Consider the following 20,074-nt stretch of genomic DNA (forward strand, 5'->3'; position numbering starts at 1 on the left):
TAGTTTGGAGGAAGTGGGAGGAACCAAAGGAGAAATTATTAAGAGTAAGGACTAATTCCGCTAGACGGAGCAGAGTGGTGGTAGAGGGGAACTGATTAGGTCTGGAATCCAAAAAGAAGCGGAGAGCTTTGAGACCTTCCTGATGGGGGAAGGAAGTATATAGGGACTGGACATCCATGGTGAAAATAAAGCAGTGGGGGCCAGGGAACTTAAAATCATCGAAAAGTTCAAGAGTGTGAGAAGTGTCACGAACATAGGTAGGAAAGGAATGAACAAGAGGGGATAAAACTGTGTTGAGGTATGCAGAAACGAGTTCGGTGGGGCAGGAGCAAGCTGAGACAATAGGTCGGCCAGGACAGGCAGGTTTGTGGATCTTGGGTAGGAAGTAGAAACGGGAAGTGCGAGGTGTGGGAACTATAAAGTTGGTAGCAGTAGATGGGAGATCCCCTGAGCGGATAAAGTCGGTGATGGTGTGGGAGACAATGGCCTGGTGCTCCTTAGTGGGGTCACGATCGAGGGGTAAATAAGAGGAGGTATCCGCGAGTTGTCGCTGTGCCTCGGCAAGGTAGAGGTCAGTACGCCAGACTACAACAGCACTCCCCTTATCGGCGGGTTTAATAATAAGGTTAGGATTAGTGCGGAGGGAGTGGAGAGCAGAGCGTTCCGAAGGAGTGAGGTTGGAATGGGAACAAGGTGCGGTGAAGTCGAGACGGTTGATGTCCTGTCGGCAGTTAGTGATAAAGAGATCCCGAGCAGGCAGAAGACCAGAGCGGGGTGTCCATGAAGAAGAGGAGGGTTGAAGACGGGAGAAGGGGTCATCGGTGGGGGTGGAAGAGTCCTTGCCGAAGAAGTAGGCTCGGAGATGGAGACGGCGGAAGAAAAGTTCCGCATCGTGGCGAACACGGAACTCGCTGAGGTGTGGGCGAAGGGGGACAAAGGTGAGGCCCTTACTGAGGACAGAGCGCTCTGCCTCCGACAGTTGAAGGTCGGAGGGGATGGTAAAGACCCGGCACGGATGAGAGCTGGGATCAGAGGGGGGAGGGGGGAGGCTGGGGGTGTCAATGGAGAGGGGAGGGTTTGGGTGAGAGGAAGATGGAGCCTCTGAGGACCCAGGAGCTGACGATGGGATTAAATGTTAATTTAAATGGTTAAATGTTAATTGGCATTCATTTTGTATAAATGTATGCTGCACATATGTTACATTTATTGGAATCATTAGCTATAATCATATTTGATTCCTATGTAGAATTTTGTTATACCGCTGTTTGAATTATGCATCTTTTTGACAGGTGGACAGAACTTGCTGCAATGCTGGAGGCTAGGAAGAACCATGGATTAGTTTTTGTAAATGACAGAATCTATGCTGTTGGTGGACAAAATGGACTTGGTATGGATACTCAATTTATACCACTGTCTCTATTAACAGACCAAATATACACTCAGTGGCTACTTTGTTAGGTACACCTGCTTAAGGTGAATATCTAATCAGCCAATCACGTGGCAATAGCTCAGTGCAAAAAAGCATGCGGACATGGTCAAGAGGTTCAGATGTTGTTCAGACCAGATATCAGAATGGGGAAGAAATGTGATTTGACCATGGAATGAATGTTAGTGCAAGACAGGGTGGTCTGAGTCTCTCAGAAACTGCTGATCTCCTGGGATTTTAACACATCACAATCTTTGGAGTTTACAGAGGATGGAGTGGACAAAAAAAAACAATCCAGTGAGCAGCAATTCTGTGGGTGAAAACGCCTTGTTAATGAGAGATCAGAGTAGAATGGCCAAACTGGTTCAAGCTGACAGGAAGGCAACAGTATCTCTTTTCTTTTTCTTTTTAAATCTTTTTATTAATTTTTCAAAATTACAAACTCAATAACAAAGTTGGTACACAGATTGGAAAAATGTTCATCAACATATATAAAATGAATTTTAAGTAACATAGATATAAAAGACTTCCAAACTCATAATGAGATTAAACATTAAAAAAGAAATAAAAAAATATATATATAAACAAAAAAAAAAATCCCGATAGGAAAAAACAGAAGAAAAAAACCCAAGAAAAAAAAACAAAACAGGGCTAGACCAACAGCTTATATTGGACATGTTCAATAATGTCGTTAACTCCGCTCCTCTCCTCATATAATTTAAGTTTAGAAAAAAGATTCGGAAAGGTCAGATTACATCATATGAAAATGTTGCATAAAAGGTTTCCAAGTTTCTTCAAATTTAACCGAAGGGTCAAAAATATCACTTCTAATTCTTTCCAAATTTAAACTTAATATGGTTTGAGAAAACCATTGGAATGTAGTTGGAGGATTAGTTTCCTTCCAGTTCAACAAAATAGATCTTCTCGCCATTAAAGTAACAAAAGCTATCATTCGACAGGCTGAAGAAGACAAAGATCTATGTTCTACCATTGGCAATCCAAAGATTGCCGTAATAGGATGGGGTTTTAAATCGAAGCATAGAACTGTTGAAATAATATCAAAAATGTCTTTCCAATATTTTTCCAAAAGCGGACAGAACCAAAACATATGAGTTAAAGAAGCCACTTCAGAGTGACATCTATCACAAGTAGGGTTTATATGGGAATAAAAACGAACTAGTTTACCTTTGGACATATGAGCTCTGTGTACTACTTATAAATTGTATTAAAGTATGTTTAGCACATATAGAAGAAGTACTAACTAATTGAAAAAGTTTATCCCATTTCTCTGTAGGTAGGGAAAGTTGAAGTTTCCTTTCCCATTCATTTTTAATTTTGTCAGATATATCTGGCTGTAATTTCATAATTATATCATAAATTATTGCTATTAATCCCTTCTGCAAAGGATTAAAGCCTAAAATTTTATCAAGAGTGCCAGAAGGATTGGAAGTCGGAAAGGAGGGCAACGTAATATTTAAAAAATTTCTTATTTGTAAGTATCTAAAAAAGTGGGATCTAGGCAAATCAAATTTCTCAGATAACTGCTCAAAAGACATAAAGCAGTTATCCAAAAATAAATCCCAAAAACATATTATGCCTTTCGTTTTCCCTATCAAAAGGGCTTGGTCCATTACCGAAGGTTGGAAAAAAAAAATTAGATATAATAGGACTTGATAACATCAATTCATTCAGACCAAAAAATTTACGAAATTGAAACCATATTCGCAATGTATGTTTTAACTATAGGGTTGAAAATTTGTTTATTCAATTTAGATAGTGTAAAAGGCAATGAAGTTCCTAAAATAGAGGCTAAAGAGAACTCTTGTACAGAATGGCCTTCAAGGTTTACCCAATGTGGGCTTGGAGTTATATTCCAATCTTGTGTCCAAAATATTAAGTATCGGATATTAATTACCCAGTAATAAAATCTTAGGACAGGCAATGCCAAACCACCTTCTTTCTTAGATTTCTGTAAGTATTTTTTACTTAATCTGGCATTTCTATTTTGCCATATACAAGAAGAAATTTTAGAGGCAATAATATCAAAAAAAGATTTAGGAATAAAAATCGGTATCGCTTGAAATAAATATAAAAATTTGGGTAAAATAATCATTTTAAAAGCATTAATACGGCCAATCAATGATAGAGACAAAGGGGACCATTTGGTAATCAGTTGTTTGACCTGATTAATTAATGGTAAAAGGTTGAAATTGAATAGATCCTTATGTCTCTTAGTAATTTTAACTCCCAAATAAGTAAAATAATCAGTAATCAATCTAAATGGAGAGTTTCTATAAATAGGAACCTGCATATTTAATGGAAAGAGTTCACTCTTACTTAGGTTCAGTTTATAACCAGAAAAGCTACTAAACTGAGCAAGCAAAGTTAATACTGCCGGAATAGATTTTCCTGGGTTAGAAATATATGATAGTAGATCATCTGCATATAGTGATAATCTATGAGTCTCATTTCCACGGGTAATGCCATATATATTAGGCGAGTCACGAATGGCAATAGCTAGCGGTTCCAAAGCAATATCAAATAATAATGGACTAAGAGGGCAACCCTGCCTAGTACCACGGAATAAATGAAAGAAAGGGGATCTTTGGTTGTTAGTAAATACCGAGGCCAAAGGGGTAAAATATATCAGTTTAATCCAGGAAATGAATATCAGACTAAAATTGAATTTCTCAAGGGTATTAAATAAATATACCCATTCAACTCTATCAAAAGCTTTTTCAGCATCCAATGAAACGACACATTCTGGAATTTTGGGTGAAGGCGTATAAACGATATTCATTAATCTCCTAATATTAAAAAAAGAGTAACAATTTTCCGAGTCCTGACGAAGGGTCTCAGCCTGAAACGTCGACTGTACCTCTTCCTAGAGATGCTGCCTGGCCTGCTGTGTTCACCAGCAACTTTGATGTGTGTAACGATTTTTAATAAATCCAGTTTGATCAGCAGAAATAATTTGGGGTAATACATTCTCCAATCTCGTTGCCAATATTTTAGAAAAAATCTTAGAATCAACATTCAGCAGAGATATAGGCCTATAAGATGCACATTCAGTAGGATCCTTATTTTTTTTAAGAATTAGGGAAATAGAAGCTTGATAGAAAGATTATGGTAATTTACCTATTGAAACTGCATCCCTAAAAACGCTACATAGCCAAGGAGTTAGTGTAGTTGAGAAAAATTTTTAAAATTCTACTGTAAATCCATCTGGACCAGGTGCTTTACCTGAATTCATTAAAAAAATAGCATTCTTTATTTCCTCTGCAGTAATAGGTACATCTAGTTTTGAACGTTCATTAGATGATAATTTTGGAATATTCAATTTCTTAGAAAATTCATACATTATAGTGGAGGCATCAGGAAATTCTGATTGATAAAGAGAAGTATAAAATTCTTGAAAGGATTTATTAATCTTGTCATGGTCAACTGTCAAAGTCCCATCTTGTTTACGAATTTTAAGAATCTGTCGTTTAACCGAGGCCGATTTCAATTGATTAGCTAAAAGTTTCCCAGTTTTATCACCATGTATATAAAATTGACTCTTAGTTTTAATTAATTGACTATCAATTGAAGATGATAATAAAAGGTTATGTTCCATTTGAAGTTCAACTCTCTGTTTATAAAGTTCTTGATTCGGAGCTATAGAATATTTCTTATCAACTTCTTTAATCTTGTTAACCAGTTTAAGTATTTCCTTGTTAGTTCGCATTTTTAGTCCAGCAGTGTATGAAATAATTTGTCCACAAATGTATGCTTTAAAAGTATCCCATTGGATCCCACTGGAAATATCATCCGTGGAATTTGTTGTAAAGAAAAACTTAATCTGTTCATCAATAAACCTAACAAAATCTGAATCTTGAAGCAAAGAGATATTAGATCCCCATTGTCCAGAATTAGTAGATATATCCCTTAAGTTGATAAATAATTTCAACGGTGCATGGTCAGAAACAACAATAGAATCATATTCACAACTCGTAACAAAAGGAATTAATTGAGAGTCAATGAGAAAGTAGTCAATTCTTGAATAATGCTGATGTACATGTGGAAAAAAAGAGAACTCTTTGTCATTCAGATGCAAGAATCTTCAAATTTCTGAAATTCTAGAGTCAATCATAAAAAAGTTAATAAGGGTAGCTGATTTATTGGGAAGTGCTTGATTAAACTTGGATCTATCTAACAAAGGGTTTAAACAACAATTAAAATCACCACCCATAATCAGCATATAGTCATTTAAATTGGGAAGAGATGTGAGGAGATTCTTGAAAAAATCAGGACAGTCAACATTTGGAGCATAAACATTGAGCATGGCAACTTTTTTGTTAAATAGCAAGCCAGTAATCAATAAAAACCTGCCATTAGAATCTGAAATCGTCTCATAGTGCGTAAATGAAATTGACGAATCTATAAATATAGAAACGCCTTTTACTTTAGCTTGTGAATTCGCATGATACTGGTGGCCCTTCCAGAATCTAAAGAAACGTTGACTATCCTCTTTCCGGACATGAGTTTCTTGTACAAAAATAATATGAGCATTCATCCTGTGGAATACTTTAAAAATTTTCTTCCGTTTAACTGGGTGGTTTAAACCATTTGTATTCCAAGAAACTAAATTAATGGTCTTATCCATCATAATGAGCGCGAGTATAAAGAATGTAAAGGGTTAACCAGAGTAGAGACTCATGACCCCGGAAGAGGAAAAAAGGTCCAAAGAGGAACTGGAAGTTATGATGTTTCAGACGTTTTAGTAGTTTCTGGTCAGCCCGTTTAAAAAGAAAAAATGAAAAAGGAATAAAAGGAAAAATACCACCCACCTCCCACAAAACCCCAGAAAAAAGCCAGACAGTGGCCAATGCTAAATCTAAGACTAAATCTACCCCCATCTTTCCGGAGGGCGACCCAACAGAAATATGTTTATCAAGAAAAACAGCACCATTATGGAAAAAAGTAAAAACTAACAATAACAAGAAAAAAAAATCTAAAGCGATTAAAAGCATTAAAAAGTTCCTTACTACTCATATTTCAAAGAACATCAAACATTAAATCATATTACTATATTAATTTTTCAAATATAATTGATCGGAGATGACGTAAGAAACAGCAAGGATTCTGGGGAGAAGAAAAAAAACAATCCCCCATTTTAAAATATAATACTTTAGTAACATTTCAAAAAGAAAACAATCATTAAACTTATAACTAAATAACTACCCAAAGGTATTAAGAGTAAGATGTACAGGATCACTAACAGAAAAGCCTAATATCGTTTAACTATATAAAACGAACCTACACTGCCAGATCGAAAAAACAAAGCCTTGAACTGAACAATCAGAGACGAGAGAAAAAAACCAAATGATACATTGACTAATCCTCCGTAGAGGGAGGCAGATCATCAAGAAAGCTTTGGGCTTCCATCGGATTTTTAAACAGACTGCGCGAGTTATCCGGCATAACCACTCTCAGACGGGCTGGAAACAGTAGCGCTATTTTATAGCCCCGACGATAAAGTTCTGCCATCTGAGGTTTAAAAGCCATCTGTTTTTTCAATACGTCTTGGCTGTAGTCTTCAACAATTCTGAACTTGAAATCTTGAAATTCGATCATACCTTTCTTCCGAGCCGCTCGGATAACTTGTTCCTTCTCGTGGACATAATGAAACCTAATAATGATCGGTCTTGGTTTAGCCGATCTCTCCGGATTAAAACGGAATGAGCACGATCTAATATCGGTGGTTCTTCCAATATATTAGAGCCAAACACATCCATTAGCAATTTAGAAAAATATTTAGTAGGATCTCTCTTCTCCACATCCTCAGGGAAACCAATTAAACGCAAATTCTGTCGTCGGGAACGATTTTCAAGATCGATAGTCTTAGCTTGATAGCGTTCCAATTGCTGAGTTACCGAAGTTAAACTTCTTTCGAGCGCTTCAATTCTTTTATCTCTTTTACGGCCATCTTCGTCTAACTCCAAAATCCTGACGATGTTGGTCGATTTACTGTCTGAATATTGTTGATTCTTCTTTCCTCAAATTCAACGCTTCTTCAATTGCGGTGAGTCTTCGATTAACTATATCTTCTAAAAGTTTCTTCATTTGTTCCATAGTTACCGGAGCATCCTTCGAAGTTCCAGGATCACCATTTTTTTTTCCGTTCCCGGCGGAACCTTTCCCTTCTTTGGCTTCTCGTGCTCTGGTATTCATTTTCAATAAGTAAAAGTCGTAGTTCAATAATATAGATCGTTTAGTGTAGGTATAGGTAAGGTAAATAAGAGTGGTTACACGTAAAATTGTAAAGGGTATGGAGCAACGCCCAAAAGCAGCTCACTTCATGAGTCCCCTGCCGGAAAGCCACCAACAGTATCTCAAATAACCATGTGTTACAACAGTGGTGTGCAGAAGATCTCCTCTGAATGCACAACATGTCAAACCTTGAAGTGGAAGCACTACCCAACTACATACACTCAATGGCCATTTTATTAGGTACAGGAGGTGTCTACTAAAGTGGCTACTGAATGTACTTGTGTTTAGTCCATCCTTACACTGAATCTCGTTGATAGTGTCTGCTCCATGTGGCTGGCTGTTCTGAAGGTATCCTGATTGTTGCCACTTACTTCTTCAATGCAAGTTTCACATTATCTTGCAAGGTTTTGGTCCTCCTCTGCCATCCAATTCTTGTGTTGATTGTGTGTCAGTAAGTGCCAGTCAATTTCCTTTCTCTCACCCTTCATTTAAAATCAACTTTAGATGAAGTTAAGCAAAATGTGATATTACTGTCTAATTCTTATGAAGGTTTGTTGGGTCTATTTGAAATGAAGTAACGAGGCCTCTTGGTCATCACAGCAGCAGGCCCTACACCCTTTTTACTTAAATCTGATGATTTCAAGTCGTATTGCAAGGCATAGGAGCAGAATAGGCCATTTGTGCCTATCGAGTATGCACCACCATTCAATCAAGGCTGATCCTTTTCTTCCTCTCCTTAGCCCCACTCCCCAGCCTTCACTTGCACATTTTGATGCCATGTTCAATCAAGAATCTATCACTCTCTGCCTTAAATACAGCCAGTAACCTGGCCTCCACAGCAGCCTGTGGTAACAAATTCACCACCCTAAGGCTAAAGAAGTTTCTCTGCATCTGTTTTAAATAGACACCCCTCTATCCTGAAGCTGTGCTCTCTTGCCCTAGACTCCCCCACCATGGGAAACATCCTTTCCACATCTACTCTAGGCCTTTCAATATTTGAAAGGTTTCAATGACATCCCCCCCCTCGTTCTTCTAAGTTCCAGCGAGTAAAGACCCAGAGCCATCGTGTTCTTTGTATGATAACCCTTTCATTCCTGGAATCATCCTTGTGAACCTCCTCTGAACCCTCTCCGTTGCCAACACATCTTTTCTTAGATGAGGAGCCCAAAGCTGTTCACAATACTTGAGGTGAGGCCTCACCAGTGTGTTATAAAGCCTCAGCATTGCATCCCTACTCTTGTATCCTAGACCTCTTGAAACTAATGCAAACGTTGCATTTGTCTTCCTCACCACTGACTCTACCTGCAAGTTAACCTTTTGGATGTTCTGCACAAGGACTCCCAAGTCCCTTTGCATCTCAGGTTTTGGAATTTTCTCCCCATTTAGAAAATAGTCTGTATATTTATTTCTACTACATAAGTGCATGACCATGCATTTTCGTACATTATATTTCATTTGCCACTTTCATGACCATTCTCCTAATCTGTCTAAGTCCTATAGCCTAGCTGTTTCATCAACACTACCTGCCCCTCCAACAATCTTCGTATCATCTGCAAACTTGGCATCGAAGCCATCTATTCCATTATCTAAATCAGTAGTCCCCAACCACCAGGCTGCAAAGATGTGCTACCGGGCTGCGAGGAAACGATATGATTTGGCGATTTGAAACTATATGGGTCAGCTGCACCTTTCCTCATTCCCTGTCACGCACTGTTGAACTTGAACACTCCCCCCCCCCCCGCACCCCACCCCAGTTGGCCAGTCCGCAAAAATATCGTCAATATTAAACCGGTCTGCGATGCAAAAAAGGTTGGGGACCCCTGATTTATATCATAGATACACAGTATAAAAGAAGCGGCCCCAACACTGAACCCTGCAGAACACCACTAGTCACTGGCAGCCAACCAGAAAAGGATCCTTTTATTCCCACTCGCTGCCTCCTACCAATCAGCCAATGATCTAACCATGTTAGTAACTTCCCTGTAATACCATGGGCTCTTAACTTGGTAAGCAGCCTCACCTTGACAAAGGCCTTCTAGAAGTCCAAATACATAACATCCACTGCATCCTATATATAATTTCCTCAAAGAATTTCAACAGGTTTGTCAGGCAAGAATTTCCTTTAAGGAAATTGTGCTGATTTTTGTCCTATTTTGTCCTGTATTGTAGATGCCAATTATACTTTATACTTTATTGTCGCCAAACGATTGATACTAGAACATACAATCATCACAGCGATATTTGATTCTGCGCTTCCCGCTCCCTGGATTACAAATATTAAGTATTAAAAATATTTAAAGTAGTAAAAATTAGTAAATATAAAAATTTAAATTATAAATCATAAATAGAAAATGGAAAGTAAGGTAGTGCAAGAAAACCGAGATGCAGGTCCGGATATTTGGAGGGTCCGGCCCAGATCCGGGTCAGGATCCGTTCAGCAGTCTTATCACAGTTGGAAAGAAGCTGTTCCCAAATCTGGCCGTATGAGTCTTCAAGCTCCTGAGCCTTCTCCCGGAGGGAAGAGGGACGAAAAGTGTGTTGGCTGGGTGGGTCGTGTCCTTGATTATCTTGGCAGCACTGCTATTAACCTGTGCAATAAAATGATACACGACTCAATCCCTGAAAGTCAGGACAGCTTATGTTGTGTTCAAATGTTGGATTTCTGCAGCAGGAAAAAAATGCAAAACTATGTTAAGACTAAAGTCAGAAAATGTATTCGAAGTATAGAACTGTGCAAAAGTCTTGGGCACAGTGACCTTTGCACAGTACTGTATATATAGTTCCAAATATATGATAAAAGATTTGTTCAGCAAGGAATGTTAAGTTCTTTTTTTTTCCTCTTCAGGTGGTCTGGATTCCATAGAATATTATGATATTAAAACGAATGACTGGAAAATGGTATCAACGATGCCTTGGAAAGGGGTAACAGTTAAATGTGCAGCAGTAGGCTCCATTATCTATGTCTTGGCTGGTTTCCAAGGTGTAGGCCGATTGGGTCACATTTTGGAATATAACACAGAGACTGACAAATGGACAACAAACTCCAAGGTCCGGGCTTTCCCAGTAACCAGTTGTCTTATATGTGTTGTGGACACGTGTGGTGCAAATGAAGAAAAACTTGAAAGTTGAAGAAAATATATCGTTGGAGCTACCAGGATGATATCTGTACTATCAGATCACACTGACGTGAACTAATATATGATTTTATTTTCTAACTTAATGTCTTTTGAGATGTATTAAAATTAATGCCAGTATTCAGGATTATTTCTTAAGAATTATTAAAAGCTGTTTGCCTAAGCTTTTTGAATTTGGTTTTAATTGCTTATAATGTGAAAATATTTCTGAGAAGTACTGTGGGGGGGGGGCGGAAGGATTATTTTATACAGTGTTGATTTCTGATTAAAATGTGGAAATCTAGAAATTATTGTTGGCGGTAGTAGCCAAAGACAATTAGGGGTTCCTTTGCCATAAAGTTTTGAATGTTTTAACTCGGGAGCAATCCTTTGTGCCCTTCAAGTCAACAGCAATGAGTTTCAACTTTCTTCACTTGTCTAATATTTTTCTTAATTAAGTTACAGCATTCTCTTGGAAAAATAAAAAAAAAGATATCTGTGGACTTTTAGTTTAAAATTTTTTAAAGTTTGAAATCTGTATTTTGAATGTTGAAAATTAATTTATGCAATGAAGCAGGCATGATAATGTTCAATCATCACTTTTTGAAAAATGTAATTTCCAATTAGAAAAGTAAGGTGACACATTATGAAGCTGATAGACTTGCCATCCATTAATGGCAAAGTACAGAAGTAGAGGATCTAAGATTTGCCATTCCTTGATGCTTGTGTTCTTTTTGTACAATTTTGTATTCAGTTTCTTCTGAACAGTCAGTTTGAAAGTGTTGAATTATAGCCACAGTTTGATTAAACATGCTGTGTATGTCCCTGAATTGAGATGAAGGGATGACAAAAATTATAGTTTCCTTGTATCCATTTTACTTTCTGAAAACTACCTGCTCCTCTACCTACCTTCATATCATCTGCAAATTTTGCAACAAAGCCATCAATTCCATCATCCAAATCATTGGCATATAATGTAAAAAGAATCAGTCCTGCACAGACCCCTGTGGAACACTACTAGTGACCATCAGCCAACCAAAAAAGGCTCCCTTTATTCCCTGTCTTTGTTTCCTGCCATTCAGTCACTGCTTTATCCGTGCTAGAATCTTTCGTGTAATACCATGAGCTTGTAGCTTGGTATGCAGCTTCATATGTGGCACCTTGTAAAAGGCCTTCTGAAAATTCAAATGCACAACATCAATCAATGGATGATTATATGGAGAATTGAAGCATTGATGGTGTTTAGAACTGAGGTTCACAGTTTGAGAATAAGGGGTCAGCAATTCAAAACTGGAATCCTTTTTAAAAACGTTCACACAGGAGGTAGTAAATGTTTGCACGTGGGTATGATAATTTAAATTATTCTGAGACATTCTGCAAGTGAGAGCAGAGTAAATTTACACATTATATTTAGAATTGATATTTATCCAACTTGTGCCTTTTACTTAGCTAGTTAAAACAATGTAGTGTGTTAATTGTCCATTCGTCCCTCCTCACTGATCTCCTTCCTGCTGCTTATCCTTGCAAGCAGAATAAGTGCTATACCTGCCCCTACACCACCTCCTGCCTTATCATTCAGGGCCCAAACAGTCCTTCCAGGTGAGGTTTCCAGTGCTCACAGTGTGTCCTCCTGTGTATCAGTGACACCCAGCATAGATTAGGAGAAAACTTCGCCTCCATCAGAAAAAGCAGGATGTCCCAGTGGCCACTCATTTTAATTCCACTTCCCATTCCCATTCTGACATGACTTTCATGATGAGGCTACACTCGGGTTGGAGGGGCAACACCTTTATATTCCATCTGGCTAGCCTCCAATCTGATGGCATGAACAATAGTTTCTGAAAATTCCAGTAATGCCCCCCTTACCATTCCCCATTCCCCATTCCCATTTTCCCCTCTCGCCTTATCTCCTTACCTATCCATCACCTTCCTCTGTGCTGCTCCTCCTCCCTTTCTTCCATGGCTTTTGGCCCTCTCCTATCAGATTCCCCCTTTTCCTGCCCTTTATCTATTTCATCCATCGATTTTTCAGCTCTTTACTTCATCCTTTACACCTATCATCCACTACTTCGTATTTCTTTCCCACCTCCCAACTTTCTTACCCTGACTTCTCATAATCTTTCTCCAGTTGTGATGAAGGACCTCGACCTGAAAAGTTGACTGTTTACTCTTTTCCATAGACGCTGCCTGGCCCACTGAGTTCCTCCAGAATTTTGTGTGTGTGTTGCTTGGATTTCCAGCATCTGCAGATTTTCTCTTGTTCGTGCATTAATTGCCGTATTTAATCTGAACTTGGCAGATACCAGATGATTTTCTGGTGACTAGCATTTAACTTGTAAACCATACAGTACCTTCTCAGTATTCACTTTTATATTCTCTAAAATATTAGTGTATCCAGTAGGGACTTCATATTATAAGCTAATTATTCAAACTCCCTGTGGAGCATTAAGAATGTCTGCTAAAATGTAATTACCTTACTGAACGGAAGCAAAACCATTAATGTTTAGTTACAACCTATGGAGTTTAAGGTCAAATGGTTTTTTGTATTATAATTAAGAATTTCATTGTTTTCAGACCCTATGGATCTATATATCTTCCTGAATAATTACTGTTAAGTTTCCTGTTTTAAAAAATAATTGTAGATATTAGAAGTCTGAAATAACACAAGGATGCACAGTCAGTCAGTCTGGTAAAACTTGGGGAGAGATTTACATTTTATGTCAAAGGCCTTTCATCAGAGAAGTTTCTTCTGAACCTTCAGCTTAATATTTTCAGTTATTTCCATTTTCTGTTTTTCTTCAGTTTCATTCACTTGATCATGCTTAAGTAAACTGAGTAACTCTAAACTTCTTTCAATCTTCTGTGGATAAGTATGTAAATTTTATTTTAGAATTATGGATGAAAATGTGCAGAATATCAAAAATGTATAATCAAGCAAATATGAAGCAGATTAAAAGACATCTATGATTAAACATTATCCTGTAGTTGTATTTTAATTTGTTTAAAAATAAGAATTCTTGTTCCATTCAGCAATCTTAATGTAATAGAAAATTCTATTGCAGTATTAACAGTGTGGATGATTTATCATAATGCCAGTTGCAGCAACTCCATCCAAATCAATGATTAATTTGGAAATGTTTTGCACAGAATGCCATCCCCAAGAAATTTACAGCTTAAAAGTGCCTTTGCGTAAATCTGACCATTCTGACACCCAACAATTTTTAAAAAACGAGAAAATTTGCAGATGCTGGAAAACCAAGCAACACAAAGTGCTGGAGGAACTCAGCAGGCCAGACAGCATCTATGGAAAATAGTCGCATTTCCTTCAATCTGTGGCATAAAGGAAATTATTTGAAACCTTGGATATCAGGTAGCAACTGCAGTGGGTAGGTGGGGAGCAGAGTTAAACGTTTACACCAATGAAAAATGGAGGGTTATGTGGGAAGAAAGGGTTAGATTGATCTTAGAGTATGTTAAAACGTTGGCACAACATCGTGGGCCAAGGACCTGTACTATACTGTTCTACAGTATGTTGATATTTCTGAAAACTGAGAAAAGTTAGAGCAAGTTGCCAGTCAGAGATGAAGGGGAGGAGCATAGATCGTCTGTACTTGAGTGTGCTAATATAAAGATTCAAAAAACTTTATTGTCATTCTAACCATACATCAGCTCTGCAGGGCAGAATGAGACAACGTTTCTCAGGGGCAATGCAATCATAACATAACAAACGCAACACTAAATAATAAACATAACAATAAATATTAAAACACAACAGCCACATGTCAGTTAAAATCAGTTATAAGTGTCCAGTGCAAGTTAAAAGTGTCCAAAGCAGAGTCAGGTGGAGCAGCTATTTAGCAGTCTGACTGCCTGTGGGAGGAAGCTGTTTAGTCGCCTATCGGTTTTAGTTTTGATGCTCCTGCAACGTTTGCCTGATGGCAGAAGAACAAACAGTTCATGGAGAGGGTGTGAGGGGTCTTTAATGATGTACCGTGTCTTCTGGAGGCATCGACTCTGAAATGGGTCTTGGACAGAAGGTAGGGAGACCTCAATAACCTTCTCTGCTCCCCTAACCACCCTCTGCAAGGCTTTTTTGTCGACAGCACTGCAGCTGGAGTACCAGGTTGTGATGCAGAAGGTCAGCACACTCTCAACCACGCCTCTGTAGAATGTAGTTAAGATGTTAGTGGGAGTGATGCTTGTTTAAGCTTCCTCAGAAAGTGCAATCTCTGCTGGGCCTGTTTCACAATTCCAGTGGTGTTCCTGGACCAGGTGAGATTGTCCGAGATCTGCACCCCAGGGATCTTGATGTTTTCCACTCTCTCCACTGTGGAGCCGCTGATGCTGAGGGGTGTGTGCTCAGGCTGAGATCGTACAGTATAATAACAGTTCTTTGGCTCTGCATGCCTTAAGGAGGTAGGAATCATGATTAACACCATGAAGGTGCAAACCAGAGGAATATGAGGCAGTGTTCATCGATCTGTGGACTGTACAGAAATCTGATGGCAGAGGGGGAAAATCTGTTCCTAAAATGTTGAGTGAGTCTTCAGGCTCCTATACACGTTTCCCTGATGGTAGTAACAAGAAGGGGACGTGTTCAGGGTTCTTAATAATGGATGCTGCCTTATTGAGATATTGCTTTTTGAAGATGTGACCATGATGGAGATGTCTGAATCCACAACCCTCTGCAGCCTCCTTTGATGTTGCATATTGAAGTCTCCATACTAGGCGATGTTGGAAGCTGTCAGAATGCTCCTCATATTCAAATAGTACAAAGTTCAAAGTAAAGTTTGTTATCAGGCTACATACATGACACCACATAGAAACCAGAGGTACTTTCTCCTGCGCTGCATACTTAGCAAATCTATAGAACAGTACCAACAAACTGTGCAAATGCAAATATAAATAAATAATAGAAAACAACCAGTATGAAAGAACAAGATAAAGAGACCGTCGGTTAAGGGAACATCAGAAATAGAATAAGAGTGGTTATCCTCTTTTGTTCAAGAGCCTGGTGGTTGAGGGGAAGTAACTGATCTTGAACCTGGTGGTGAGAGTCCTGAGGCTCTTGTACCCTCTACAGCAGCGAGATAAGAGCATGGCCTGGGTGGAGAGGATCTTTGATGGATGCTGATTTTGGCAATGTTAAATGTGGATATGCTCAATGATTGAGAGAGTTTTACCCATGATGTACTGGGCCGAATCCACTACCTTTCGAAGGATTTGCCGTCCAAGGGCATTGCTGCATACATCTGTAGAAATTCAGAGAAGTCTTTGGTGATATACGAAATCTAAAACTCCTAATGAAGTATAGCCGCTGGTGTGCCTTCGTGATTGCAACAATATGTTGGGTCCAGAATAGATTCTCTGGGATGTTGTGTTCCATACTGTAACCTTTAGAAATAAACCAGCAGCAAGGGATTTCACACTGAGTCGGGTTTTAATGTTAAAACCACTATCTTTATTAGTATCTACTCATAATATCGTAACTTAACCAAGATAAACAAATGTTAATAGTGTTATGTGTGTATATGTGTGTAATATAGCTCCCAAACTAAGTTAAGCTTGGGGAAACAAAGAGTCTTGAGTCTTGACATGGTAAAATAGAAAGTTCAGTTCATCCACGGAATGTATGATAGGAGAAAGATATTTGTAATCCAGGGTGAAATGTAGAGAAAAGGTGGTTACGTCGAATTCCACAGGTAAACGAAAGTAGTCCACAGATTCCACCATGATAAAACGAGATAACAGTCGCTGTAGATCTTGTCCATCGGATCATTCCAAATCCACATATGAATTATCACCGAAAGTGATCTGTTACAGAGATATCGTCTTCAAGGGGTTGCCACACAACATGCCCAGGCAAGGGTCAACACATAAATGGTCTCCACAGGATATCTCAAACAAAGGCCACTCCTTTGGATTATACGAAGTGACAGACACCCATATTCATTGTGCACTATGTGCCAATGTTTAACCCACAAGTGGGCATAAGAGAGTTTCGAACCATTGCAGTGACCAGCTGAAGTTTCAGCAGCTGGTCTTTCTCTGTTTCTGTCTCTCCCTCCCTCCCTCCCTCTCCTTGTTTTAAAGTTAAACAAGCTGCAAGTCAGTCAGTGTACAACATCATAGTCCAGCCTCATTTAGGTGCTCTTAAAATGACAGTCCACAATAAACGAAACCTGTGGATTCGTAACACTTCCCCCCAAAAAGGAAAATTTTGATCTGCAAGAGCAAAATTTTAACTGCAAACTACACAATGTGAAACAATACATGTATGGTAATCATAAAACATTTTGCAGAAATGTTTAGAAATACCAGATTCTACTTCACTATTAAAAATACATTGCAAGCTTAACATCTGGAAAGACAATCAGCAATTACATTATCTTTGCCTTTAATGTGAGTTATCATAAGATCATATTCCTGCAAAGTGAGACTCCAATTTAGCAATCGTCTGGTTTTATCCTTCATCTTACTCAAAAAAGCCAATGGATTATGATCAGTATAAACCACAAGTGGTTTCTGAGCTGGGCAAATATAAACATTAAAATACTGTAAAGCTAAGATAAGAGACAATAACTTTTTCTCTATGGTGGAATAATTTCTTTGATGCTTATTGCATTTTCTTGAAAAGTAAGCTACAGGATGTTCAACCCCATCACAATCATTCTTTTGTAGTAACACTGCTCCTGCAGCTTCATCACTGGAATCCACAGCTATAGAGAATGGCTTTGTAAAATCAGGTGCTCTGAGCACAGGTTGATGATATAAAATGGCTTTTAACTGATCAAATGCCTCCTGAAAAGGTTCTGTCCAAATAAACTTTTCACCCTTCTTCGGGAGATTAGTTAAAGGAAGAGCAATATCAGCAAAATTTTTACAAAACTTATGATAATATCCAACCATTCCCAGAAACCTTCTAAAAGCCTTTTTACCAGTTGGAATGGGAACTTCAGAAATTGCCTGAACTTTTGCTTGAACAGGAGCTAACTCACCTTGACCTACCACATAACCAAGATAGTTCACAGTGGCATGGCCAAATTCACTCTTAACTAAGTTATCTGTAAGGTTGGTCTTCAAAAGCCTTTCAAACAACTCTTCCCTTGCAGAGATATGTGCTTCCCATGTATCATTTCCTGTGACTAAATCATCAGTATAGGCATCTGTATGTTTTAACTCTTGAATTACAGAATTAATCATTCTTTGGAATGTTCCTGGAGCATTTTTCATTCCAAACAGTAGGATATAGTCATAGTCATAGTCATACTTTATTGATCCCGAGGGACTTACAACCCAGAAGGGGTCACAAATGCAGAAATTTCTCTACCTCTATCTGTCAATGGAACATACCAATATTCTTTTAACAGATCAATCTTTGTAAGAAACTTAGCTTTTCCAACTTCGTCTATGCAATCATCCACCCAAGGGATGGGATAAGCATCTGTTTTTGTTACAGTATTCACCTTTCTATAGTCAGTGCAAAACCTAATACTACCATCTGGCTAAGGCACAATAACGCAAGGTGAACTCCAATCTGATTTAGAAGGCTGAATAATACCATTTTCAGCATATATTCAATTTCTTGTTCAGCCAATTTACATTTTTCCACATTCATGCGATAGTGGTGTTGTTTAATTGGCTTGGCATTCCCCACATCTGCGTCATATGATGCAACCGTGATTTTCCTGGGAACATCAGGAAGTAAATCTTTAAATTTCAGAATTAATTCTTTCATTTGCTGTTTTTGCTGTGGCTGCAAATGGGCTAACTTGTTATCAATATTTTCTAGAATAGCCGAATTTGTTAGTCTTACTGAGACAATGTTTGGTTTAAAATGCATCTCAGCAGAATCAACAATTACCTTCCCAGGGTCTTCAGTCTCACAGCGGCTGTCAACAGCCACCACAGTTGTGTCTCACCAAAGGTCATTTTCTCATAATAAGGTTTTACCATATTGATATGACAAAGCTGTGTTTTTCGTTTACGATTAGGGGTTTTGATTATGGAATTCACATCACTAACTTGAGATTCAATCTCATAAGGATCTAAAACTCTTGCCTGAAAAGGGTTTGAACTTGTAGGTAACAGTATTAAAACCTTATCTCTCAGCTTAAAAATTCACTTTCTAGCCTGTCGATCATACCAAACCTTCATTTTACTCTGGGCTGTTTTTAAAATTTCCCTGCGCCAGTTTGCAAACTTTCTGCAATCAATCTTTGATTTTAAAATATAGTCTAGCAAGTTTAACTGTACATTCTCATTAGTCCATTGTTCCTTTAACAAGGTCCTCTAATTCTATGACCGAATACAAATTCAAACAGGCTAAATCCCAGTGATTCTTGTACTGTTTCTCTTACTACGAGTAAAAGTAAAGGAACTCCCTTATCCCAATCCTTCTAATTTTCAGCACAGTATGTCTTAATCATGGTTTTGAGGGTAGAATGGAATCTTTCTAAAGCCCTTTGTGATTCTGGGTGGTACGCAGATGATGCAACTTGCTTAGCTTACAATTCATAAACTACCTGCTGGAATAATCCAGATGTAAAATTACTTCCTTGATCAGACTGGATTTCTTTAGGCAAACCAAATAAAGTAAAAAAACTTTAGAAGAGCTTTCGCAACAGTTTTAGCTTTAATATTTCTGAGAGGTATTGCCTCAAGAAATCTGGATACAGTACACATGATAGTTAGCAAATACTGATGGCCAGGTTTAGTCTTTGACAATGGGCCAACACAATCCATAATAACTTTGGAAAAGGGTTCACCGAATGCAGGTATAGGCTGCAGTGGGGCTACTGGTGGGACCTGATTAGGTTTACCCACAACTTGACAAGTGTGACACGTCCTGCAAAAGGTTACAACATCTTTCCTCAAATTAGGCCAGAAAAATTCTTTCATAATCTTGTTTACAGTTTTATTCATACCAAGATGGCCACCTAAGGGCATACTGTGGGCCAAAGTTAAAATCTCATTCCTATAGACTTTAGGAACCACAACTTGGCGAACAATTGCCCATTCCTCACTCGCAGGTATAGCAGGTGGTCTCCACTTCCTCATTAACACTCCACCTTTAATATAATATCCAACTGGCACTTTCTTAATCTCATCACCTGAGAGAGTTTGTTCTTTTAAAACTTCAATCGCAAGGTCTCTGTTCTGTTCTGCTATAAACTCCTTCCTAGACAGAGATAAATCTTTATCACCAGATTTAATATCTCGATGCTGGTGAAACAATGAAGGCAGAAAAATCCCTGAAAAGTCATCACAACCCGAATCCCGA

At 38.4% G+C, this 20,074-nt stretch overlaps 1 protein-coding gene across 1 annotated transcript in view; it reads left to right on the forward strand.

The window, feature by feature from the left end:
• Window positions 1-13,746, forward strand: part of klhl7 (kelch-like family member 7) — a 72,706-nt gene extending 58,960 nt beyond the window's left edge. The window contains exons 10-11 of the mRNA XM_063069407.1: window positions 1,290-1,387; window positions 10,524-13,746. Of these exons, the coding sequence (XP_062925477.1) occupies window positions 1,290-1,387; window positions 10,524-10,807 (382 nt within the window). The 3' untranslated portion in view covers window positions 10,808-13,746. The remainder of the gene's footprint in view (window positions 1-1,289; window positions 1,388-10,523) is intronic.
• Window positions 13,747-20,074: the final 6,328 nt, after the last annotated feature.

Source organism: Mobula hypostoma, chromosome 17 (assembly GCF_963921235.1).
Source record: "Mobula hypostoma chromosome 17, sMobHyp1.1, whole genome shotgun sequence".
NCBI classification, from domain to species: Eukaryota; Metazoa; Chordata; class Chondrichthyes; order Myliobatiformes; family Myliobatidae; genus Mobula; species Mobula hypostoma.